The sequence below is a fragment of the Thunnus albacares genome, chromosome 15 (genome assembly GCF_914725855.1).
Source record: "Thunnus albacares chromosome 15, fThuAlb1.1, whole genome shotgun sequence".
NCBI lineage: Eukaryota > Metazoa > Chordata > Actinopteri > Scombriformes > Scombridae > Thunnus > Thunnus albacares.
In genome coordinates this window covers 11263169-11289052 of record NC_058120.1, presented here as the reverse complement: position 1 = coordinate 11289052, position 25884 = coordinate 11263169, and the positions used below count along the sequence as shown (strand labels likewise).

The 25884-nt window shown below is 41.2% G+C and overlaps 2 protein-coding genes across 2 annotated transcripts in view; one reads left to right on the top strand and one right to left on the bottom strand.

Moving 5' to 3' along the window:
- Nucleotides 1-22448, top strand: part of si:dkey-157l19.2 (uncharacterized protein KIAA1522 homolog) — a 29278-nt gene extending 6830 nt beyond the window's left edge. Inside the window, exons 2-8 of the mRNA XM_044373912.1 lie at nt 1590-1908; nt 15800-15943; nt 16122-16165; nt 16283-16418; nt 16620-16730; nt 17011-20952; nt 21525-22448. Of these exons, the coding sequence (XP_044229847.1) occupies nt 1614-1908; nt 15800-15943; nt 16122-16165; nt 16283-16418; nt 16620-16730; nt 17011-20952; nt 21525-21583 (4731 nt within the window). The 5' untranslated portion in view covers nt 1590-1613 and the 3' untranslated portion in view covers nt 21584-22448. The remainder of the gene's footprint in view (nt 1-1589; nt 1909-15799; nt 15944-16121; nt 16166-16282; nt 16419-16619; nt 16731-17010; nt 20953-21524) is intronic.
- Nucleotides 22449-22770: 322 nt separating this feature from the next.
- si:ch211-67f13.7 (uncharacterized protein LOC565426 homolog) lies at nt 22771-25539 on the bottom strand. Its single transcript, XM_044373913.1, has 8 exons — nt 24972-25539; nt 24774-24886; nt 24585-24691; nt 24278-24452; nt 24073-24187; nt 23917-23996; nt 23741-23829; nt 22771-23544 (listed from the first exon to the last, which is right to left on the bottom strand). The coding sequence occupies exons 1-8, from the start codon at nt 25461-25463 to the stop codon at nt 22859-22861; spliced, it is 1857 nt and encodes a 618-aa protein (XP_044229848.1). The 5' UTR covers nt 25464-25539; the 3' UTR covers nt 22771-22858.
- Between the last annotated feature and the right edge of the window lie 345 nt (nt 25540-25884).

Genomic DNA, 25884 nt, shown 5'->3' with positions numbered 1-25884 from the left:
TCAGGCGCCTGGCTTTGAAAAGTACACATCTGTCTGAACATCTTCCATATGATACATCCAAAATAGGGTTCTCTTACTTCTCATCCCTCCCCGCCTTGATGACAGGAAGCAATTTGGAAAAGTCATGTTTGTAATCCTCGCAGTACATGACATAGGTTTCTGTGGTTTAGTTTCATATTCTTGTCTGGGGCAGAAGAGTATTCCTATAACTCTGTTGCTAAAAGATGGTTTGTTATGTTGCTCGCGTATTGCTTGTGATAAAGTTTCTCTGCATTGTTTTTCACGCATGACTGTGAAGCATCATAGCAGCCAAAAGCTTTTCATGAACTTTTCTTGACAGCGAATCATAATTCTCTCACTCTGACTCCACTCCCACCATCCTTCAGTCTTTGGCTGCTTATTTACAAGCTCTGACTCCTGTCATTCTAAGAGCCGGTTCCTACTTTTAGCCTCTGATTTGAAGATAAGTATCTAATAAAGCATGCAGCTGGAAGACACTCAGTGTAAGCCACAGATCTCCTCGAGCAAGGCTTGGAAATCTGCCTCAAAGTAGAGGACTTTAGCAAGGTGAAGGGCGGAGGAAGGAGGGAAAGGGAAGGCGATGAGCTCATTGCACTTAGACTGAAAAAAACAAAGGAAGACAATTAAACATAACAAGGAACATGAAACAGAAACTGATGTGAATGGACACTATTCGTTAAAAGAGCCTCAAAGCACATTGACGACTATTTATTTTTCCGTTCTTTAGCTCTTCCTAGTGTGTGCTGTTTTTCCTGTGTGTAAAAGTGCATGAGCCTACGGGTGTGGCTTTGTGAATTATGACTCCATGTTGTGGAATGAAGGGAGCGGTGCCAGGTCTTTCTTTGCAGAACTGTGAAGTTTGGTTTAGAGGCAGGAGGGGGTCTGTGTAGGCTGAGTGTGTAGGCTGAATGAGCAGTGCCCACGGAGACGCACAAACACAAATAGACACACATACCAAGTGGAGTGGTCTGTAGAATAAGCAACACTATGGATACGTGCATCGCTGTATTTATTAGTACAACTAGATTTGTCAGTGTTTATTTAAAGGCCAAGCATTTGCTGTAACATACTTTAAACTGGTTTTAAACCTTTAAAACTAATTTCTTTTAAGATGAACGTCACCTGGCCAAATTTGGCAGCTTCTTGAGTTTAAAAGGTTCCTTTGCAGCAACCAAATCTCCAATATTGGATGTTGTGATTCCTTTAACATAACAGCAAGCTTGGTTTTCATACCAGGCCCTGCTTGCAGCTGCACACATGACACATGACAGGATAACTTTTAATGACAAATAATACAATCAAAGTGAACATTTCAGCTGCTTGTTTTGACTTTTCACTTTGATGGACTACCTAAAGCTAGTCTTAAGTTTCTGCAAGTTGATTTTAATACTGCACTGGCATTAATTGAAACCAGTGGATGACAGTAATGATAGAAATCAATCAAATGGATCTGTTATGATCCTTTAGCAGACGGCAATTATTACCTTTCTTCGAGTGCCAGCACATGTGGTACTTGGATGATGATGACTAAAATTGTATTTCTTCTTCTCTCTCTCTCTTTTCTTCAGGTTTTAACTCCAGGGTGAGGTGGTATGTCAAACCGTGACTCGCTGGGGTTTGGGGACCTGATTCCCCAGGATGTGGTTGAGATTTTTGCCCAGGAGAAGCATAGCAAAAGGGGGCGGAAGAAGCGCAGTCACTCCCTGGGCAGGGCTTTGGGCTGGCTGAAGGGCAAGAAGAGGAAGGATCTTAGGGCTAACGGGCAGAGCCTGGGCCTAGGTCCTGCACTTGACTTGGCCTTGGATGGGCACCCTGCTGGGCATCAGGGTGGACACAAAGGAGGACATAAGTCAGGAAAGCAGGGCCATCCACAGGGAAACAGTCATGGTAAGAACCCACAGGATGCTCGATGGCCATTTTATCCCCTATAATATTTTTTAAGGGTGTTTACATCTTCTCAGTTGTAGTGTTGTTATCCATTGTTAAAGAATGACTTAGACAGTAGACTATTTTTAAAAAATGAAATGAAATGATGCCTCCACAGCAGTTAGAACAGCAGTTAACTATTAACTTGCCTATATCCTGCATATTACAAAATAATAATTTCCCAAAGCAAACCATGGAGTACCTAGATTTATTTCCCGCCTTCCAGAACGTCTTTATTTTTAATTTCACTGCAGAGTTAAAATCCGCTTGCAGTCTTGAAACTTGTTTGAGATAGTTAATCCACTACAGTTAATGAAAAATTTGATTTTTTTTTTTTTTGGTCAGTTATATTTAAGCTGTTGAAAGCAGGGTTTTGAAAACACTCTCTGATGGTGCATTTAAAACTGGGTTGACCAAATTTATATTAACCTCTTAATGAATTCTGTGTCTGCACCCATAACATAACTCAGTGAGGCAGTTTCATCAGTTTTTGGATGTTAAAGCACCCTTTAATGCATCACCACAGGGAGTTTAGAATATGGTCACTGTTGGAAAATATAATCAACTGCACAAACTTGCCAAGTGAAGCAATTTGTTGTAACAGTCTGAAACCCACCAGTGTGGTCCTGTAATGTATCATAGCAGTGAGCTCTTTGTAGGTACATTAAAATGAATTTCCATAGAGAGCAGTTTTGTTTTGTTTTGTTTAGTAACCTGACATCTAAGAGAAGGAACAAGTTGCTGGGAACCAGTTGAATATCCTGCTCCTTGGCTCCCAGGCATGTGTGTTTGTTCACTCGAGGGATGTTTGAACAGACTAACTTCCTACTCACCCTCTGACCCTCAGCTGGCTTTGTTTGCTGTGAAAAAAATCTCTGTCCGTCCTGTTCTGTGACACCATCACTTACTTACCTGGTCTTCAGGTTACATGGAGGGTAAGGGGCTGCACTGTGGCTGCCATCCACATGGGACATACAAGAAGGGGATTTTATTTTACTTATTGTACATTCACACACATTATATACACTTGAACAAAAACCCCACTCACACACATCGTGAACACATAAAAACTTATTCATAGTGTCCCAAGAAAATTGCAGCAACACTGACTTTTCCCAGAGTTGTGCTCAGCAGATCTTGTCAGAGCTTGCACATGTGCACTCATATGTCAGCGCAGTGCACAATTCCAATCCGGTTTTGTCTTTGCTCTGTGCAACAAGTTGAGTGAACACAATGTTTTTTTCTGTTCAGTTTTCAACTGTGAGTACAAACTTTAGTTTTATACCCTCATTAATCATACCTTTTTCTCATTGATGCAATCAGACCTCAAACATAAAAACATCTGACAAACAAATGAAACCTTGTCCTATAGAGTCGGCTTATGCAAAAGCACAAAAGTAGCAATGGCGTTTGGTTAAGGCTGTTTTATGTGTGTTTGTCTGGCAGTGCTTGTGCAGTCTTCGCTAATTGCTTCACAGACAGAGGAGGCTCCGCCTGTTTCTCTTGCTGCTGATTCTCCAAGTGGAAGCCCAGAGCTTGTAGTTCAGCGGGAAGGGTGTCTTGGGGATTTCCACAAGATCCAAATACATTCAGTCTCACATAGACAAACTCTACCCACAACAGAAGATGAATATGTTGAAATTCTCAGTCATATCTCTGGCTTTGGTAGATGATGAATGCATAGACAGTGTGTCAGCATCAGCTAGCGCATACGTATGTAGACTGCATTGCACAATCTTTTCCCTATATTGAGCTACCCATGGTTATTTACAACAGCAGTGAAGCTGAGAGTTTTGTAAGAAAAAGTAAACTGTGAAGAGAGATAAGGTATTTCTCCCCTGCCAAGGTTAACTTAGAGGTTGCCTCCCACATCGGGCAGAGGCCATGAATTCTTCTCCTTCACTTTTTCACACGTCCACTCAACTAGAATTACTGCAAGGTGTAAATTTCTGGATTTTTCAAAAGGTTGTGATGGCAGCCGCATTGAATATTCTTGTAAATGGAATATGAATTGCCTTAATAGGCCTTAAGGTTACAGAAATATATCAGTATAAAGCAGGAAGTGTTGGCTATTAAATGTGATTTATGTGCCAGGTATTAACGTGCTGCTATTGAGCTCTCAGCAGTGAACGTGTTGTGTATGACATGCAGATTGTTGGTGCTGGCAACAAGCACAGCAAACTCTTCGCCAGACGCTTCCTCTGATTAGGAAGAAGCTCAGCAATTCCCAAAATGCAATCAGAGGAGGTTTATTACAGGAACGGAACATGGTGCAGTGTAACACACTTGCCCAGAAAATTGAATACCTCCAGCTGAGCCCCTGATGATGATCTGTATTGATGCCAGAGGGGCCTCCTGCCTGCTAAATGCCTGGTATGGCAGGCACAGTGCCAGTTAATTAAAAGCCATGCCAGGACCGTTACAGTGCAGGAGGAACAAGGGGTTCTGTTTTTCCTGACCCCTCCGCTCACACTGTTCCTGCTGTTCCTCCTCCTCCATTTATGTGACTAGTATGTAGGCCTTGGTATCGAACCTCAATAATGAAATGTAACAAGTTCTGACTTCGAGAAACACACACACACAGCGAGGTGCAGGCTAGTGAGAACATCAATGAAAGTCCATCAAAATTAAAACACATCACACAACTCTTCTCCAAATGTTTTCAGCTGACGTGCCTTCGTCAGGGTGGTGTCAGTGGTTGTTTACAGTTTCCTGATATATAATCTATAGTTTATCAGTCATGTGACTTAAAATCAGCATAGATACTAAGTAGGGCTGCACCTAATGATTATTTCCATTATTGCTTAATCTGCCAATTACTGTCTTAATTAATTGATTTGTTGTTTTGGGGACATGGGGGGAAGAGGAAGAGGACGAGTTGCTAATAGAGACGCTGAAAGATCTGTTGGACCAATATGAAGAGAACCGGTTTAAGGCAGAACCAGAGACTCCCGTCCATTGGTTTAACCTGTGAACGAGAATCAAATGATCTACTGTGTCAAAGGCTGCAGTTAGGTGTAGGAGCACGAGGACGGAGCAGTTATCTGAGTCAGCAGCTAGAAGGAGGTCATTAGTTGTTTTTAGTAATGCAGATTCAGTTCTGTGAAGTGTTCTGAAACCGGATTGGTATTTTTCAAAAATGCAGTTTTGAGCCAGGTGGGACAACAGTTAAAACTACTTGTTCAAGGATTTTAGAAAGAAAGGGGAGTTTGGAGATTGGTTTGTAGTCATTGAGTTGATTAATACTACCTTCAAATTTTTTAAATATTTTTTATAAAATACTAAAATACTAAAATTTACATGAGAAATTTATATTGCATATTTATCAATATGCCATTTTACAACCATCTTTTCAAAATACTCTTCATCTCAACAGATCTTCATCTCCCAATGGGCTCTTTTACAGAATACAAAATTTCATCTTAATGTATCAATAAGTAAAAAGGTTCAATCTCCATTTAACATCCCTCCTTCAACAAAAGTACATACTGTTTTCAAATATTCCCTACTTTTTAGAACAAATGCATGTTCTCAGAAAACAAATGCAATGACTATAATGTGTCTATAGCACTTTATTTAAAACTGTCAAGTGCCAAAAGCTGGTACTGAATGTCTGGTCAGATTCCAAATCTTGATTACTTCTATCTTCAATCAGATTGTTCCTGATTTTAGACTGAATTTTAGACTATTTTCATTTAGGCCAAGTTCTTGCTGATTTTTAAAACTTTGGCCTCTTTTGTAGAAAACCCATTTTCATAATTATCAAAGTAAGGTACTCAAACAAGTATTGTTTTGGTATCAGTAGTAGTACTGAAATTGATCAAAGAATACCAAGCCAAACAAGTATGCGATCAGACTGATGTGATAGGTCTTCAATCATATAATAAACCAAACAAAGTAACCTGCTAATAACACATCAGATAATTGAATCTCTTCATGTGGTGTCTTTTCATTTTCATTTAGGGATGACATCTGGATTATGTTTCAGATTGAACATCCAAACTCTGTGTAGGTTTACCTTAACCTTCGCTCTTTGCTTGTTTTGTAGTAATTTTGTAAACAAGGCTTATGGAGTTTGACCAGAGGGAGAACTGCACAGTAGCAGGTTTGTAGCGATAAACTTTGGCCTTCTGGACCTTTCAGTGTGGTAAACCCACTGTCCTACTAACTCTGCATTGTTGTCTTCTGATAATTGCGATAGTATGAGCGAAAAAGACACAAGTCATTTGTCTTTACATGTTAATTTAGTTTCATGTGTCTCATACCTTTAGCAGTTAATGTGAGCCTTTCCGTACCTGTCTGACAGTGATTTATATTCTCGCTGTGCTGTCAGTTTACTCGATCCTGTGTAAAACTAGATGACAGGTCTTTCTTATGCAACCTTCAGATCCTCTTACCTTCATAATGGGCTTTAAGAGGAATTCCCTTAGTTTGGTTAAATGGAAATAAGGTGAAGAGAAGACGGATTAGGTCATGCAGTTCTACCAAGGTACCCTTTTAGAAAGGTCACCTGTTTGCTTGAAAAACACTCCCTTTGAGATTCCTCACATTCCTGAGCTTTATAAAGATATTTCTTTGAGGAAGCTAGATATAGGGAGCCCTTTGTATGCGTGAGTGTGTGTTTGGCATGCATGCCAGGTTCAGATCATACGAGCCATTTCATTTGACTTCCTTTGTCATAGACACGCAGGATTGTTAATCCTAAGTGTATTTATCTGTTTTATCTGATTTACTGTATTTTCTGTCTGTATATCATGTGGTGTAAATCTGTGTCAGTTAAAGAGGCTTTGTGTTGCATGTGGACACTGATAAACCATTGTCACATACGTTTTGATACAGTTGCAGATTAGATACTAATGCAGGTATCATCTAGTTCATCACCAGGTTTCTTTTGTATCAAATCTGCTAGATTAAGGCCCAAAGGCAGAATGCATTATAGCATAAAAAGGAAGGAGGTGTGTTTTTTTATGGCAAGTAAAGCTTAAGTTTTTCACTTTGGGACGGCAGATAAAAAATAACTTACAACACATTTGCCATCTTTAGGAAAGTGAGAGGAAAACAATCACACCAGTATGGAAGGGGATGAGGCACAAGTTACAGCATCCTTCACAAAGGAGCTTTGGGGCTCATGGGAAATGTAGTTTTTTTTTAACTAGCCATAACAAATTTCTGAAATAGAGCCCAAAAGTATTCTTTACCTTAGTTTTGTTTCTTTAACAAGTGAATCCAATGAATTGGAATTATATTGCAGCAAAAAATGTTTAAAATTTACCTTGAATAATGTTTGTAACACTGTAGTTTATTGCTTTTGCGGGACACAAGATGTCTTATTGTCATTGTGTTGAGATGATGACACAATAAGAATGAAGGGCAGGAGAACAGGTTTGAGAAGCCCGACAATAAAAACAGAGTTTCACTTTCTTCTTTTCATGGCGGGAAGTAATCAACTGCCTTTCATACACTGTCACCATGGGGAGGATTATTCCTCTGAGAGATGTTCTCATTATTTTGCCTTTACATGAAAAGCACAATGTTGATTCTATCTTGTGCTTTTTTGGCAAATTAGAGGGCCTTTGTGTAGAAAGGATGAGGTACAGTTTTGTGGTACTGGGGAAATGATTGAGAGCTTTGTCACTTTAAATGTGAAATATCTAAAAGGTAAATTCAGGCTGAAAACTCTCACAAGCATGTACATAACAAAAATGCAGGTACATGTGTGTTTTGTGAGGGTAAGAATCGAAATTGTGGGAATTTTTATAGTTTAAAACTTGACTGTATAGTAAACAGTTGCACAAATACTTGTTTATAATAACAGGGTTTTATGGGCATTTAGGAGGATTTTGTTTCAATAGGTGAAGAGTCACCACACCCAAATGACAGAGGAGATCATATTCAGGTCACTCATATGGTAAGAGAGGTTTACTAAGTGCCAGTGTGCCCTCTGGTCCCATTTGAATAATGTGTTCGAGTTTCATATCATCAAGTTCCTTTTTATTCTTTGCAATCTTCTAATGTTTGGTGTCAGTGTTACCAAACCTATCAGGACAGCCAGCAGCAACAGTCACTACTTATGAACTCATACATTGTTTCACTGTCAAGATATGCAGATATGTTACAGTGGCTTCGCACCAACTGCACAGACTATTGTCACGAAAGGAAAATGTTTGCCAACACATTGTAGCAAGTCTACAGAGAGACTGATAAATATGTGCTTGGAAAGTTTTGTGAGTCACCAGTCAGTACTCTCAAACAAGGCTGGTTTTGGGGAAATAAGACTCACAGTAGAAATCCATGGTACTATTACAAAAGATAAGTTTGTACTCTACTAGTGCAGAAAGATTCAGTAACAAAGGTGGTCACAGTGCTGGTTGTTAATGTAGTTTTCCTCTCCCAGAACACACTGTTCTTTCTGTATTCAAGGACTGAAGCATGCAGTGATAAGCTGCATTCCCTTTGTATATAATAGAGCAACTTTACATTGCACAACCTGCTGTTCTAGTGCCCAAAAGTGTGGTGATCTACCATTTAATTTATTCAGAAGATGTAGAATAAATGCTAAACAAGACAACAACTAACATATCTGTGAGACGTGCTATGGCACAGAGGTGCTTTGAGCTAAATGCTACTGTAATGCTAAAAAGCTGACAATGACAATGCTAACATGCTGATGGTTAGCAAGTATGTTTTCTATGTTCACCATTTTAGTTTTACATGTTAGCATACTAACATTTGCTAATTAGCACTTAACATAGCTGAGGTTGATGGAAATGTCTTTGGTTTATGTCCAAATACCCGCAAAACTAAAACACTGGGCAAATTAAAGGTTTCATCAAGTGTTAGATGCACAGTTAAGGGATCACACATAACAAAGTTTTGTTGTCTGTAATAACATACAGTAGAAGCCTGTAGCAAAGTTGTGCTTACATTAAACAGGCACTAGCAGGCCTGAATATTTTACCTTCTCCTGCACTGTTTTTTGATGGGATTTGATTTGTTGCTTATGGCTAAGCCTATCCAGAAAGGCCATATTGCTATGAAGCTGGCAATATGGCCAGTTTCCTCACTCCTGACCTTTAAACTGTGAAGTGACAGATGAAGGCTGTTGATGTATATATGATATATATATATATAATAACCATAAATATGCATTTATATGTGTGTGTCCTGGGGATATTTCTGGAGGTATATGATATATGCTGGTTTGCTGGCATACAGATTGTGTTGTCTGACTGAATTGGAGTGTAGCTGGGGGTGCCAGGTGATGCAGGTATATGTGTTGCCTGGATTGTTGTCCTTGTCACAACACACCTCTTCCTTCCTTTTGTCCAGCTGTGACGTTTATGTTTAATATATTGAAATCCAAGGGTGTGAAAATAGTCAATGGAGCACACCATTAACCAGGATACACTGTGTTGACTGTACATGTACATGTACTTTAACTCACAGAGTCATAGTGAGCCTGCAGCTCTTTCCCACTGTCATTGCACTGTGTTCAGTTGGTTTTGTGCTGATTAGAGAGGCTTAAGCACCTGGCAGACAGCACCCTCAGAGCTGGAGAGAATGTTTCTGCATGGCTGTCTGCCTGGTGGTGCAAAACAAGAGAGAGGGGCAAGTTAGGGCAGGGACATGAGGTGTGTGTGGGGTATTGCACCTGATTTGACTGTTATCCACCTATTGAATAGACATTATCATCACACATCTGTCCCAAACATATGGGCTAGTAGGAACCTACTAAATCTACTAGTAGGTTCAGGAGGCTGTTATCACACATTTATTTCAGTGAGCCAACGTTGGTGGAGCCCAGTAGGTGCAGAGGGCCTGTTATCAGGCATGTACTGTCACATGACTGTCAAGTTTCTCGGCAAAAACAAACAAAATGGCTGACGTTCCTTTTATTCTCAGTGGAAAATGCAATATTTTAAGATAGTTTCAGCATTAAATTGCATTTTGATAGCATTTCTAGCGTGAAATGTGTGTTTTATTTTCATAATCTTCGTTCAATGAATGTATATGATGTTTAGTTTGTCAGTTATTACAGAGTTTCTTTCAGGCTTTCTATCGTTACTATGGTGGTTGCTATGTTTACATTGTCAGAAAGGTGATAATTCTACTTTATGTTTATTATTGAGGTCATACTGGGTGGTGGTGGTGTGCCTGGGTGCATTATAATGAATGGTGTTCCTAATATTTTGTCCACTCCATTAACATACATGAGGGGGGCAAAATAATAGGAGCACTTTTCAATATAACGCACTACGTTGTTGTATTTTTATTGCATTAGATTGCATAGGTGTTCCTAATAAAGTGGCCGGTGAGTGTATCTTTTTACGACTCTTTATTTACAGCCCTACTTTGCAAACCGGAAGAACTACAACTGTGGTGCTGATTTGTATCAAGCAGCTCTAGGGAATTGTAGTTTTAAAAAAATATTAGTGTTTTTCTTAGAATTGGAATTTTTAAATACTGAGTTGAGAGTACACTGGGGAGTATAAGGGGATGGTAAACACATTTGTTTAATCAGATTAAAAGTACTTAATTGTTAATTGTGAGGAAAATACGTCCGGGCAGGTCCTCTGGTCAGTAAATCACATAGCTTCATATATATTTGGGACAGATGTGTGATGATAATGCCTATTCAACAGGCAAATAGTCAAATCGGGTGGGTATTTGCATCTGTTTGATTCCCATGAAGTGGTTCTAGGAAGAGTTGCACATCCTTGTTGTCTGTTTTGATGTGTATGTGTATGGTGCTCTATCTTAAGCAAGGGTCTCCCTTGTTACCAGCATGCTGCCCTTTGTGTTTAGTAGAGTAATGCCACTTGAGATTGTGTTGCTGGAGAACAGTAACTTCAGGAAAAAAAAAAACTGTTTGAAACTGTGTGTGCTCGTCACCTAACTTTTGGATTTAGAAAGAGGCATTTTGGTCTCAGGCAGGGCTGTAGCTACAACTGAGGACAATGATATCATGTCATTTGTCATTTTGTTATTTTTTCTGGGAATCTGGGGCTTTTAGGGGAGTTAATTTACTACGATTAAAATTGATGTACATACATTGCTATTTTGTAGGCTCATGCCAGTGTTTCTATAGATGGAATAAAGTTTTTAAAAAATCTCTTTTAGGTCAACAAAAAAATAAATGAATGATGGCTTGAAAACTGCATTTAGACCCTCATGTAGATAACATTTTTATAGTAGATGTAATCTAGATGTAATAGTTCACTGAATGGAAAAAAAAAAAAGAAAAATCCAAACAATGAAAATATTTTTCAGTCCTGGCTTGGCTCTGGTATAAGACATGCTGTGGTAAAATCAGTGTTTATGTAGACTGGTTGCACAGTTAGTCACAGCTTGCTAAATGTCAAATATGAGATAAAAAGCCAAAATATGTACTCTGATGCTCTGATTTGCTGCCTTATTAGAAAATTAATTACTCTAAAGTAAAAATCTAAATGGGGGAAAAACATAATTGGCTAGATCCAACAACAAATTCAAACATGTGATCTGGCTCCAAGGCAGATAGTTTGAGACCCCTGATCTCAATCTACTACTCCTGTACATGTAAATATATTTACACTAGTGACTGCCCTTCATCATGTGCCAGTTAAGCTTAAATTTCTGCTCTGATACCTCCTGAATAATTTCTGTGTCTTTTTTCAACATATTTTTTAAAAATCTTAATGAATCACGGAACAGTATCGCTCATCTGAAATGGGTAGACATAGCTTCAAGTTAATAAGTATTGCCATTGTTGCAAATTATAAACACTCCTCACAGCTGTCAGTTTGGCTGTTTACAGTAGTAACATATTTCCTTCTGTCTCTGTTTATTTCCAAGAATCCATATTTTATCAAAATGAAACTTGCCAACAGCTGTTTACTCATTTAAAATGTTCTCCTTTAAAGTCACTATTATTTACAGGACATCTGATAAAATTTAATCATAATTCCTTGAGCGGATTTTCTTTTACACTTTGTTTTTCCTCTCTGGAGGATGGAGTCGGCAACTTGAATAAACTGGTCACGCGGTATCACATCCATTAGATTTAGTGTGTTTATCCAAATCCGAGATGTAAACATTAGTTTGGGGTTCATACATAATCACTTCCAGCCCGCTAATGCCGCCAGCAGTCCACCAGTGACAGATGGCGTCTTTAATATGTCAGTGATTAATATGGACACAATTACAATGTGATCACAGAACCAGTGATAATTTGAGCCCCTCATTAACGTGCAGTCATGTCCCATCCACCACTCCATGCCTCTCCAGTAAAGTGTGTTCAGTCATGGTAACTAGATACTGTAAGTGTTGTCCCAGACTGATTTTACCCTATACACACATATCAACTTTCTGTCGATATCTTTAGGCTAAAGTATCCACTTTAGTAGTGAATTCTGTTGAATGAGAGATCTACAGTATTTCTGTGTGTTACTAGGTACTGGTAACACATGAGATTAATTTCTCCTCCTCTCTTTGTAAACTGCTTTTGTTTGAGTCACTCAGTTTGATCACCATGGGAATGTTTTCCATTTGTTCAGATGTCATACATTCCATGTCATGTCTGCTCAGCACACCAGGAAGTGAACAAAGCCCTTTCACTGCAGATGAGTTTGAGGTGTCCTAAATAGAAAGTGAAAAAAAGACAAAGTAATTACCACAAAGAATCTGTCCCAACATCACAAATTTGACTCAAGAACAAGTTTAATAAATGTTTGATGCTTTTACAGTTTAGAAAATACATTTCTAGATGTCAGTTCTTGATGAACTGAGAAATTAATCTCCTGTTGTCATCTGTATTCTTACTGCATAATAGCTGTTCTAACGTACTGCTGCTGGAAACAATAGGGAACATATTTCACATGTGTGACCATGTGCTGTGGAGCTGCAGGCCTCCTTTTAAACATGTTTTTAATCTTGTTTTAGGAATGAATTAGTTCAATTCACTTACTCCCCCTTGTGGCTAAATGATAAAACTAGATGTCTCTTAATGAATGAATGTGGGGTAGTTAATACATTTTCTTTGTTAGATTTCTATGGTGACAAAGCAGTATAGTAGCTATGAACACAACTCAAGCTGTGGCTCAAGAAAGAGGGAGCCACCCGTGTCGCCCTGAAATCCTTGACTACAGCTTTCTCTTCTCAGTGTTTACATGTATGATCTCAGTTTGATCTGTGTGCTGACTGACCAATCCCGGGGCGAGCATGTTTGCAGATGGGGAACAAGAGGGATGGCAGGAATTAGGCTTCTGAGGATTAGTGTCTGAGCTCTGATTGTGTATTGGCTGTTGAGAACCTCTCCTCTCCGCATGGACCTGAACAGGCAAAAACAACTTCATCAAAAAAACAAGCAAGATTATCATCTTGTCTTCAACTGTCCAGGATGTTGTTGTTTTTTTAACTGACGGACAACAAACTGTACCTGTAGATCTGACAAGACTTTCTTCAACTTCATTTAACACAACTTTAGCATAGTTTTGGTACACTTTTGGATTACTTGAAGAGATATAAGAGAAGTCATGGTGGTGCTTCTGACTAATGACCTCAGTACTAATTTCTACTGCTTTCCAGCAGTCTTCAAGAGGAAAGGTGAGTGAAAGCAGCAGTTTCTGATAATCAACAGATCTGATTGGTTTATGACTCAAACTAATTGCTCCTGTCCTGATTGTTGAAATTTCTTTGCTATTAAAGTGTGACCAGGTCAGGCTGGATCAACTGGCACTCCTAAGACGAGCAATAAAGTAATTTAAGTGTTGACCATAAAAACCACTTTCCACTTGTAGTGTTTACTCTGCTGATATATAGTGTGCTGTGATTCATATTATACCTGCTCTAAATAAATAAATGCAGGAAAATAAAATAAAGAATTTGAATTGCATATTTATAGATAATTGCTTATTGGGATTTTCTATACTAGAACAGCTCTAATGCTGTTACAGAGGAGACAGTGGTAATAATTAGTAGCGATCACTGAGCACATGGCTGTCAAGACTAATTCCAGCATGGTCTTACAGCGACAGTGTGGACAGTAGAGAACAGTAGGTGGCTAAATGTAGAGCAGCTGTCACCATTACATAAAAGTGTCTTAGCAGGTTGTTAGCCCAATGATCCCAGACTGTGGCCTGGAAATGTGAGGGCACCACATGCATTACAGAGTTGCATCACATGCCAGGTGGTCAGTCAGCCACAAAAAATAAAGTTACTGTAATGTTATCTTTTATTGCATTTTGTTAGGTTTTATTGAATTTCTTATGTGATGTTATTAAGTATTTTCAAAATTTAGCCAATATGCAAAATTTACAATAATTCTTTCTGAGTTTTGCACGTTCTAACACTGCAATATTGAAACCAGTAACTTTACTTGATTATTTATGACAGTAAGGCATAACAAGAGGTTATTCAGGTTCTCGTCATGTTTCACATGTTTTCACACATGACTGAATGCAATTTGTATCTCAAAGCAATTTTTTTTTTTTTGGCTGGTGCTCATGGTTATGACATGTTACTTCAGGTATTTTGAGTGCAAGCAGTTGTGACACCAATTTTAGTTTCTTTCTCACTGTCTAATTAAAGGGAACCTATTGTGCTCATTTCCAGCTCTGTATTTTTATTCTGGGACTCCACTAGAGTACCTTTGCAGTATTCACTGTTCAAAAAGCTCCTTATTTATATTATACTGGCCATTTATACAGCCCCTCAGTTCAGCCTCTGTCTCAAACAGGCAGTTTTAGTGCCTGTCTCTTTAAGGCCCCCCTCCTGATGAGCCCACTTTGTTCTGATTGGCAAGCTTTCAGGAAGCCTGCTGAGGGGCAGCTGTATCAGAGTCATGTTAAGTTACTGTTGATGCAAACCCAACATTTCTTGCTTTATTGCTTCATATGAAAAGCTTTTAAATAAACAGTGTGAGACTTTCATTGTGAAGAATTTACAGGAAATTAAACATGTTCCTCACTGAATTAGCAGAGCTTCATTAGCAACACTAAAAAAAGGTCGACACAAGATATGGAGATATTTCGAGCTATTTGTTCAGCGGGTCAGTCAGAAATAATGCAGGGAGGAATAGTACAAGCAGAAACAGCCACAGTGATGATGATGTTTGATGAAGCACTGCAGGCAACTAGCACACCTCCAACAGGTAAACTACTTATTTTACTTTGCTGTGCTGTGTAATGGAAAAACATTCACAGTGTGCCAGCTCGACTCGAGTCATGGCTCAGCATGACTTCCCCCAAAACAATGGAAAAATGCCATAATGTTAGCGGAGTGGAGCACTGAACTCGCGCACTGTGCGTGGAGCAGATGACCACATAAAGAAAATTGTTATGAGCTGACGTCGGCTCAAGCTGAAAGCAAAAAAAATATTGGAAACCGAGCATTCAGAGCTGTCTGAAGTGCTTTTTGCTCACTGGGATTACTTCTACATATGTTTACCTCATTATTTGACACTTTGGCCAGGTTTAATATGAATATCTGACATTGTAAAATTATATATACTGAAAATTATAAATACTGAAAATAAGGAACAACATAATAGGCCCCTGTAATACTGAGCAACCGTTGCTAGTTTTAGATTTTTGATATAACCCCTTCTTGGAAGTCATTGTCAAAGTCACTAGAGTTTAATCCTGCATGGGTGCAACTGGAATTCAGTCTTAAGGATATTCTGTTTATCATCATGCACTCACACTTTCATGTATTAACTCTCCAACATTATTTATTGTTTCTGGGCTTAAATGTGTCCAGCAGACACCTGAATGCTCTTGATCTGTCCATATGGCCTCCTTATCTACTGTTACAGTAACCCAGAGCTTTGAGTTGATCCCTGCTGATCCCCTCTCCCCCCTCTCTCTACTTCAAGCCGCCCCAAAGAGAAATGATGATGACAAGACCCCGGCACCCCCATCGTTGCAGGAGAATGTGTTCATTGAGGCCAGCAGGCCAAAGTACCTGGAGGACCTTCACACAGAGGCCCTGGAAGGATTGAAAATGATGCAGCAAGAAGGTACAAAACACTAGTGACGCAATCTTGCAGTTCAGCACTAAATTAGAGGTGTCCCATGCCAACATGTTGATAACTGTCTGCTTATTTTTAAGAGGGTGTGTACCAGAGGGTATAAACACTACTAAGAATTTTAAATGGCATTGTAAATCTGCAGAGTTAAATGTTGCTCTCTTTGCAGAAACCAATAATGGAGTGGTGTACCAAGATAATGAAAGCACAATTGTAAGTGACACATCACACCCAGAATTGCTGTTTTTTGCACACACTGCAAATGCACAGTTGGAGTGTTTTTTTATCTCCAGAAAGATTAACAGGTAATTGTATTTCTGCTTCTGCCAGTCCACAATCACAGTCCAAACAGATGGCAATGGTGAAGGGTTTATGACAGACAGCACCATTCCTGACACATCTTCGGTTGTCTCGGTACAGTCATCTGTGTCCACAAGATCCTCCCGCTCTGGACTCACCAGGCAAGGTAACTTCATCACAAGCAAAATGCTGTTTATGTCCACTCTTGGTCATTATACAACAAATGGTGAGGTACATACAAAAATGACTGATTTAAAGTGTGAGACGTACAGGTTGGATTTAGTTTAAATTTGGCATTTTAAGGATTTACCAAAGGATTGTGTTTGTAGCTAATATCCTCTTTTCTCCCCTGCTTCTGTTTGCCCAGGATCAACATTCAGGCCTTTAAACTCTGGGAGAAAGTCAGAAAAGGCCAAGACAAGAAGACGACACAGGAAGACTGTTGGGGGTATCCCACACCATGTCCAGAGAGAGCTGGGTAAGTAGCTTATGTTTTGTGAGTGTATGACTTACAAAAGAAATCTGTGGATGAAATGATGTGAGTGGGGAACATTCTATATTCAGGAATATAATGGTATCAAACAAGGTTAAGTTATTGTCTTTTGTTATTAAATTAATGTCTTATTGTGATTGTTTTATCCCAATGACCCTACACAGGATAAATGGGTGTAGACAATGGATGGATGGTTTCTTTACAAGTCCATTCCTTTAACTGTTAATTTGAACTTGTGTTAATTAGTCCTCCTGTCTTCCATCAGGGCTGGATAGAGCGGGCTGGACACTGTCTTCAAAGTTAGAAGAGGAACAGCTTTTTAATGGTGAGACTGACGACAGCACGACCACTGATGGGCCACAGATGGCAACAGAGTCACAAAAAGGAGCAAGTGCCAGCCTTCAGGACATGAAAGTCATCCAGCCCCTCAGAAAACACCAAGATGAGCAGCTCTGTGCCACCCATGCTGGTCATAGGGATGACCTGGCCCTGCTGCATCGCTTTGGCCCTGACTTGTCAGGTGGGCAGAGGCCTCGGTCCCTGGCCGTTCCCTGGATGACTACTGCCAACAGCCTCCAGCAGGAGCCGCCCAGCCCCGTCATGTCAATGTCTCCCCAGGCCGCCTACATGTCCAAAATCATTCCCAATGCTGTGTTGCCACCCTCCATCGAGGTGGTGGAAATCAGTCGTGGGCGGAGCCGCAGCAGCCTCCGCACTGTCAGCAAAACTAGCCTGCTGCTGTCCAGCCCGGCTCCCTCCCGTGCTTCCTCTAGAGCCTCTTCCTCCAGAACTACTTCCTCCAGAGCCTCCAACATCACCTCCGCCTCCCGCTACAATGCCTCCCATCTGTCCGACAGCTCTTGTTGGAGCAACTCTGAGTCCTCAGAGACCTTGGTATCCGACTCCTCAACCATCTCCAGCAGCAGCACCCCCAGACAGAAGAGGTCACAAGATGGAGATGCCTCTGCTAAGGAAGACAAAGTCAGTATACACTCCTCCATCAGCAAGGCTTCAAAATGCACCTCCAACGGCAAGCTCATTAGTAAGGGAGACAAGACTAAGAAAGAGGGGCCTTTTGTGCGTAGTTACTCTGTCATGAAGCCAAAGCGGGCTCCTCCTCCTCCAAACCGCTCCTATTCCCTTTACAATAAGATGAAGCGACGGTCACGTGATCTGGCAGAGGTTAGGATCATTTCAGGGGAATCTTCTCCTCGTAACATCTCAGCCTCAGGTGAGGAAAATGAAAAAAACAAACCTGGATCTTCTCCTGTGTCTTTGAGGATCATAGACAGCCCTGACTACAATGCTGACACCAGCTCTCTGGATGACTCTACAGGCTCTGTGTCATTCAGTCCATTTAAATCCCAGCTGCAGGCATTGAAGACGGAGGGGGCTGCAAAGGTAGAGGAATCCAAAGATGCTACAAAAGAGAAGCAGGAACCACTTCAGGAGAATAAGCTAAGCAAAATGATCTCCCCGTCCAGTGGCTACTCAAGTCAAGATGGCACATCCCCACAGCTTTCTAAGCAGACCCACAGCTCATCTCCGAGGCACAAGAGAGGCATCTTAGCTAAGCTTCAAAGGTTATTTCCTGGATCCACTCCTGCTGGTTCAGCTCCATCCCCTCTCACACAGCCAGAGGCCCCTGAAAACACAAAATCCACTGATGATCCTTCAGTCGACACTACCAGTGCCAGCCCCTCTGTAAGGGCCTTGAGAGAACTCTTTAACATCCCTCCGCCACCTAAAGTTCATGCACCTCCCCCTCCTCCCCCAGAGGTATGGGCTCACAACAAGCGCACCTTTGAGTTGCTGCTGGGACCTCCAGCCCCTGATAACACTTACACCATCATAAAGAAGAACCCAAAGGACAGGCGACAACAGAGGCAGTCTCCCTCTGCATCTGCAGCAGGCTCTGTGAAAAGCTTGGGGGGAGAAAGAAAGCAGAAGAATGGGACTATAACAGTAGAGAATATGAATGGATCCCCGCATGTACTGGAGACAAAGAAAGTTCAAGAAAGTGGGCCTTTGAATGCAGAGATTTACAAAGAGAACAATGAAAGACTGGTTGAGCAGAATGATTTGAAAGGAAGTAGCAAAGTGACAGAAAAAGATGAGACCGTAAGAGTAAGTGAGATATTAAGTGGCATGTTAGTTAAGGCTGTAGAGAAACGTGAAGAGAGGATGGCAGTTATGAAGGAAGAAGACGTGAAGAAGACATCCACACAAGCAACAGAAGTAAAGACTAATATGGATACATTACCTGCCATTTCATTAGTACGCATTTCTCCTACTCCCTCTCCTCTGGTGCACCATCCTTCCCGGCCCCCCACCCAACAGACCACAGAGGTTGCCTCTGACACAGTACAAGCTGTTGTATCCCCTGAGTTCTCCTGGCCCCCACCACCTCCAGCAATGGACCAAGTGGGTCTCAGTGGGCATGATGACATAGATTTCCCCATTCCACCTCCCCCGTTATTTTGTGAGGAAAGGTTAGTTATACCTGTGCAGGTGCCACCAGAGAGGTCAATTCCTGGTACAGCAAACATTGAGCAGGTTAACTCCTCTTGCAAAACTAGGTCTGTTGTTTCAGTTGTGAAAACAGAAGGTGTTAAAGTGACCACAGAGGCTGAAACACTGAAGACAAGTTCATCCCTGGATATCCCTCCTCCGCCACCCTATACAGCTCCCCCTCCACCAGTTAAAGCAGTCTCTCCTCCTACAACAAAAGAGGTCATTCTTCCACCACCTCAAGAATTTTCTCCTCCGCCACCTAAAGAGGTTTCTCCTCTGCCACCTAAAGAAGTCTCTCCTCCACCACCACCCAAAGAGGTTTCTCCTGTGATGCCTGAAGAGTCCTCTCCTCCCCTGGTTCAAGTCCTTCCTCCTCCTGTTACAGGCGTCTCCCCCACATTGGTTAATGTGGTATCTCCTCCACTAGTTAAAGAGGTCTCTCCTCCTCCGGTTATTGAGTGCTCTGTTCTACCTACTGAAGAGGTTGCTCCTCCATCTTGTCAAGAAAATGCACCTCAATCTTCTGAAGAAGCAGCACCTGTTAGCAAACTCTGTCCACCACAAACTATTTCACCTCCACCGCCCATTGAACCTGTGCCACCCCTGCAGTCACAACCCCAGTCAACAGAGCAAGAGATTGATGTTCCACTTGACAGCATCCCATCCAAATCTGAAACTAACCCTGTTTCCTGTACCAGTATTCTCACTCCCCCTCAAAGTATTCCACCTCCGCCTCCCTTAGAGTTTCTCTCTCCATCTCAGGTTGCACCCTCGAACACTGATGGTCTGGAAACCCAGGAGGCCTCTCCTTCACTACCACATGAAGCCTCCATCCCACCAGCTCTTGAAACCACTCCTTCTCCAGAGGCAAACATTCCTTTACCTCCACCTCTCCCTGTGCAGGGTCTTGCAAGCATTGAGCACCAGCCTAGTCCTGCAAGCACAGAAAACCAAAGCCCAGAGCCACCCTCTGTCCCTGCTGTACAAGAGGAACCCACTCCCATTGTCACCCCCTCCCTACTTCAGATGGTTAAGCTGCGGTCTGTTAATAGCAGCCCCGAGCCTCCCAAAGCTCCGGAGCCAGCCCAGGCTGAGGTCAGTATGAGGACCCAGCAGCCCAGCAATCAGGTGCCATGTCCATCTGCCAGTGGTGAGGCTCCTCAGAAGCCCATCAGAAGATCTCTGATCATGACCTCTCCCACATCCACTTCTCCACCTGTCATAATCACTTCAGAACCAGCTCTGCCCAAGTCCCAGTCTGCTGTGGTCTCATCTGCATCTTCAACCACAGTCCTCTCACCTACGAAAAAGTCACCTCCTGCCATGACCACCTCTCCTTCCATGAACCTACAGGAGGCCATCCGCCTGAGGACAGCAGCCAGATCAAAAGATAGCCCTGCATCTCGCCTCAGCCTGCACTCACCTACATCTCCAGTAGGCTCCCAAAAGTCCCCCTCCAGCACAGCGAGCTTTATCTTCTCTAAGAGCAACAACAAGGTGGCAATAGAGACCAAGCCTACAGTGGAGACCACGGAAACCTCAGAGAAGAACCTGGATGTTTCCTCCGTAACAAAGGGAGTCAAGATGCCACCACCCATCGCAAAGAAACCCAAAACAAAGGCCAAAGAGACGGAGACCAGTGAAGGGACAGAGCAAACTGCAGGACAGGAAGCACAGCCAGAGAGCATCAGGGGTAAGAGAAATAATCTACTGCAATTAATACACATCAGACTTAGACGGTAATGATGTGATGTCTTCGTTTTTTTTTTGTTTTGTTTTGTTTTGTTTAAACAAGAGCATGAACAAGGCTAAGAGTCAAGAGCCACATGTGGCTCTATGAGGCTGTACTTAGGCACAGCAGTTCTTTGAGTTAAATGCTAATGTCAGCATGCTAACATGCTCAGTGTTAACATGCTTATTGCCATTTAGCAGGTGTAATGTTTACCATGTGCACCATGTTTGTTTAGAGTGTTAGCATGCTAACATTTGCTAATTGGCACTAAACACATCTGAGGCTGATGGGAATTTGGTTTATAACCAAACACCTGCTAAACTAAGTACTACACAAATTAAAATTTTGACCACCTCACCAAATGGCAATCCATCTAATAATTATTGAGATATTTCAATCTGGACCAAAGTGGCAGCCTGTTGTCAGACAATGCCATCCCTAGAAAAATCTAATCATTCTTTTATTGTACAGTTCTCTCTGCACTCCATCAAACTAACTCTGCCTATATTCTCCAAACTTATCTTACCAAACAGATACTTCAGAGAAAACAAACAGGACAGCAGCAGGTACTGGTGAAGGAGGAGACACATGATGATATAGACTGAAGAAGACGATGACCTGGGAAGGACCTTCCAGTAACATTGACTTTGCTGCAAGTTGGTGTTCGTGTGAGAGACAAGGAACTGGATTATTTCAAAAATATTTTGAAAAGTTAAATCTGATGTTAATGGTGTGGGTCTTAATTTTCTCAAGTACACATTTTACTAAGAGTAAATACAGTGTATTTTCTTTGCCAGACGGTCCACTGAGCTTTTGCTGTTGCAAAAGATGGGAATATACTGCCCTCTAGTGTCTAACAATGATTGTACCACTTATGTCCTGCTGAATCAGAGCTTGTAGTCAGTACTCTTGACAATGGGACTTTTGGGTGCTCATCTGTAAATATAGCATACATTTGTAAATTCAACAGTAATGTCGAGTTCTGCTCTGTATTTTCCCAAAGGAGTTTCCGCACCATTTATGTTTGTTAAAAAATATTAATTATCTTAAGTTATTTTTCCTGTTACGTTCAGAGGAGGGTCTCTACAGACATACAGTGATGTCTTCTTTGCAAAGTTGATAATTAATCAGTTAATCATATCCAAATTTATGTTGTTTTCTAGAAAATCCCACATCATTCTTTATTATTCAAGGCTTTCTATGTGCACAACGATTAATGTAAATCACTGTCACAGAAATAATGAGCAGACATGTCAAGTTATACTAAAATCATTATCTTGGAGCATGTTCTCTGCTGCTTTTAGTTACTGATAGTGGAGGCTTTGCCTTTACTTGTAGTTATGGCTCAAACAGTGGGATATTTCTGTTTGACTTTAATATATTTCAAACTGGTTTCAGAGACTGTAATGTAATAAATGATCATTTATAAAAGAATAAAGATCTATGGAGAGATGAAATTGGGTCAGTGGCTGAGCAAGATCCTGTTGTCAAAAATTTCTTGTCGGTTTTATCCAGTGTTGCATTTTTCCTGACATGTTTACAAGCATATTCTTATTTCAGCCTTCTATTCTAAGATGAGTCTGTATGGCACAGTATGATACAAAGTATGTAGTTTGAGTCACTGATATTTCTGTTTTTGACATTGTTATTCTCAGGAATAATTTTGATCTGGCCTAGTTGATCATTGTCAGCTACTATTAGCAATCTTTGAAAAATTCATACAATTAAACATTTAGAAAAGACTTAGTTTGCTCTCAAGTTATGACAAAGTCCATTGACTGCATTTTCATGTTTCTTTTTATTGAAATAAGTCACAAAAGCCTTCTGTTATGAAGAGTTAGAACAGTATTGATTCATTAAACTAATACTATCTCCATGTGAAATACCAGGTCAGCTGCCCATCATCCACAACATCTGCCAGATCATCATCGTTCGTCTTCTCTACCTCAGAGGCTCTCGTGTTCTCAACCTCTTCACTTCTACCTGTGTACTTCTTGCGCTCTCCCTCACCTTCAGAGTTCAGTGGCTGTACCTCTCTCTGTAAGCCGACATGTGATCGTAACATTTGCTCCAACTGTGCCCAATTATGCAACACTACATCTTCCTTCTGATGACTCAGGTGGACCAATTGCTTATCTTCCTCTCCCTCAAATCTTTCCTCCTCTCCACTCTCTAAAAAATCCTCTTCTACTTCATACCCTGACCCATCCTCTCTGAACACCCTTGAATCCTTCTCTTCAGACTTTTTCCTTTCCTCCACTAAGACTCTCTCCCTGAAAACAGATTTCTCTAGTTCAGGTTCTGTCATCATTCCAAGGATAAGCCTTCCTCTGCTTTCTTCTTCATCTTTAAGCTCCTCTTCTTCCTCCATGTAGCCTTGTTCTTCTTCACCGTCGTCATACGCGAGTACATCTGCATTTTCCCACAGGTTCTCATGACTTGTGGTCTTGCCCTCTCTTCTCATGCTGACCAAGGAGGGACTGACTGGGAAAAAGCCATCTTCTGCTGTGTGTGGCTGATCAGAGACCAACAATGACCCACTGCTGGCAGAGCCTTGGAAAAATTAATGTCAGATGTAATTTTTAGTGATAAGAAGATTTTGAATCACTTTGCATTGATGCAACTCATTTTTTGGCTACTAAAAATATGACACTTGTAGTCTTAAGTTAAAACCACTAAACCTCCAATCTGAGTAGGAATGGGTACATAAATAAAAATGTAATAAAGGCTAAAAAAGAAATTCATAGACCTTCCATCATGGCTCTCCGGGGCTTAGAGGTCACGCATTGTGAGTCACAGCATTCACATATAGAGTTGTCACCAGCTAGGGCCTCCCACCTAGTATCATGACAGATGTAGAAATATGCTCAGTCTGGTCATATTCTGCTTATAGTCCTGGTATGTAAATTTAGTGTCAAGACTCACCTGTTCCCTCTATAGGTGCATGACTTTTGTGCAGGACCCACCTTCCCTGATGTTGCAAATAATTTGCAGTGAAGGTCAACCTAAAAATGGAGACATGATTAAGCCACAGTTGAAATTGTGTGAATTCAGAGAATCCTATAGCTACTCGACACTCACCTCAGTGTCAGGGTCAGAGATGAACTGGAAGGCCTTCATGGAGAATCTCACAGTTTTGTCTGTGCGAGAGATGAACTGAGAGGCCCCCGGGTCCCTCTTGCTGTCCAGCATACAGCTATGGATGGCAACAAGATCACACTGATCTCAGCTGATTGCAAGTCAGAACATCAAGGGCAAAACCAATAAATTTGTCCACAATACATACCCAAAATTGTCAATGATTGTGTACTTGAGGGATGATTTAGAGCCACTGGATGGTGCGGCATAGCAGCTACTGATGTACAGTTTTCCACCAGTGGGAAGTTGAGGAGCAGACACTTGGAAGTTAACTGTCTGCCCAAGCTGGTACACCTGAGACTTGACTGGTCTGCTCCATGAATCTAAGAGTTCATTAAATAGGGGCATCATATGGAGCCACTTGATTGACATTTGACAAAAATTTAATATGCTGAATTTGCTATAAATAATGCAATAGCTTTAAAACTCCACAATCCACGTCTCTTTACGCATACCATTCATCAATTCAATCTGGAAGTCATTGGGACGTCCTTTCAGCCTTTTACGCACAACAGCAGTTTGCCAGGTAGGCTGCACAGCCAGTTGGTACACATGATGGTTCCTGAGCAAGGTGGAGGTTTTAAGTAGTGGGCCAAGCCTTAAAGCACACAAGATGTTGAACATGGCTAATAAACAAACCCAACCTTTGATAACGGCATTCAATCCCGACATCAACTCGATGCGCTCTGCTTGGGAATCGTTTTGGCGAGGGCTCATAATGGAGCAAGAGTTTGTAGACCAGATAACCGTGGGTCAGCTGTCAAGAGGGGTGAGAAATTGAAATTTAAAAATGGAAGAAGCAGGTATACTCTGGGAACAAATAACACTCATGGACACAATACCTCACGCTGGGAATCGCACGCTGTCAGAGGATATGTGAAGAGCAGGTCGCCGTATGGTCTGAGAACTCCGTTGCTTTTACAGGTGCTGCCTAATTTCAACTCCGCAGCATCTGCGCCCAGCCCGTAGAAAGCTGGTTTGACCCGCACGACAAAGTCAGATGTGGAGCAGGTCACAGAAACGTCTGGAAGGGAAGCAAAGTCCGACTGGATCTTTGCATCAAGCTTTCCTGAACGCACGGATCGAGGCGTTACAGGTGACGTTTGGAAGCTGAGTTGAGACAATGGAGAGGTGCTGCTAGATAACCTCTGGCTGGACTTTCTCTCGCCTGTTGTTGACAGTTTGATTGCGTCAGGTTTGGATTTCGGAGTGCCAAGTTTGATGATCTTTTTGTTTCTAAGAGCAGATGTAGATTCATAAATGTCCGCTGCGCAGCTAAGGAGGGCAAGTGATAAAACACTCCACGAAATATAGAGATGCCACTTTGTTTTCATCGCAACAGACTGCTGCTGTCCTTCTATCTTTCCTTATCAATCTGCGCGTAAAACCACCGCTCAGTCACAGCTGGAGGTAATTAGTGGCGATGATAAATTGGCAGCCTGCTGTCAAACGAGCGAAGTTAAGCTTCGTTTCAGTTGATTTCAGCCTATAAAAGATACCACTGGTAGTTTTCCTTGGCTACAGATGTCTTTGTGTAAACATTTTCTTGATTCATGTCATAATATCTTGATATAAAGGAAATGATTTCAGACATTTTCATATTTAAATTAATTAAATAAAATGAAGAAAATGAGGTTGAATGATAGATAAATTATCTTTCATAGTAATATGGTTCATTATGGAAAAGAAAGCTGACCTTTATACCAACTTACATGAATTTAATGCAGCTAAATATATCTGAAAAATAAACACACA

Bases quoted from the DNA above. Each gene is read 5' to 3' on its own strand.
- si:ch211-67f13.7 (XM_044373913.1), bottom strand. From the start codon at position 25,463: ATGAAAACAAAGTGGCATCTCTATATTTCGTGGAGTGTTTTATCACTT. The intron at 24,887-24,971 runs GTATTGTGTCCA...CCCTCTTGACAG, and splicing joins CGTGCGATTCCCAGCGTGAG to CTGACCCACGGTTATCTGGT. The intron at 24,692-24,773 runs GTTGGGTTTGTT...CACCTTGCTCAG, and splicing joins ATTGAATGCCGTTATCAAAG to GAACCATCATGTGTACCAAC.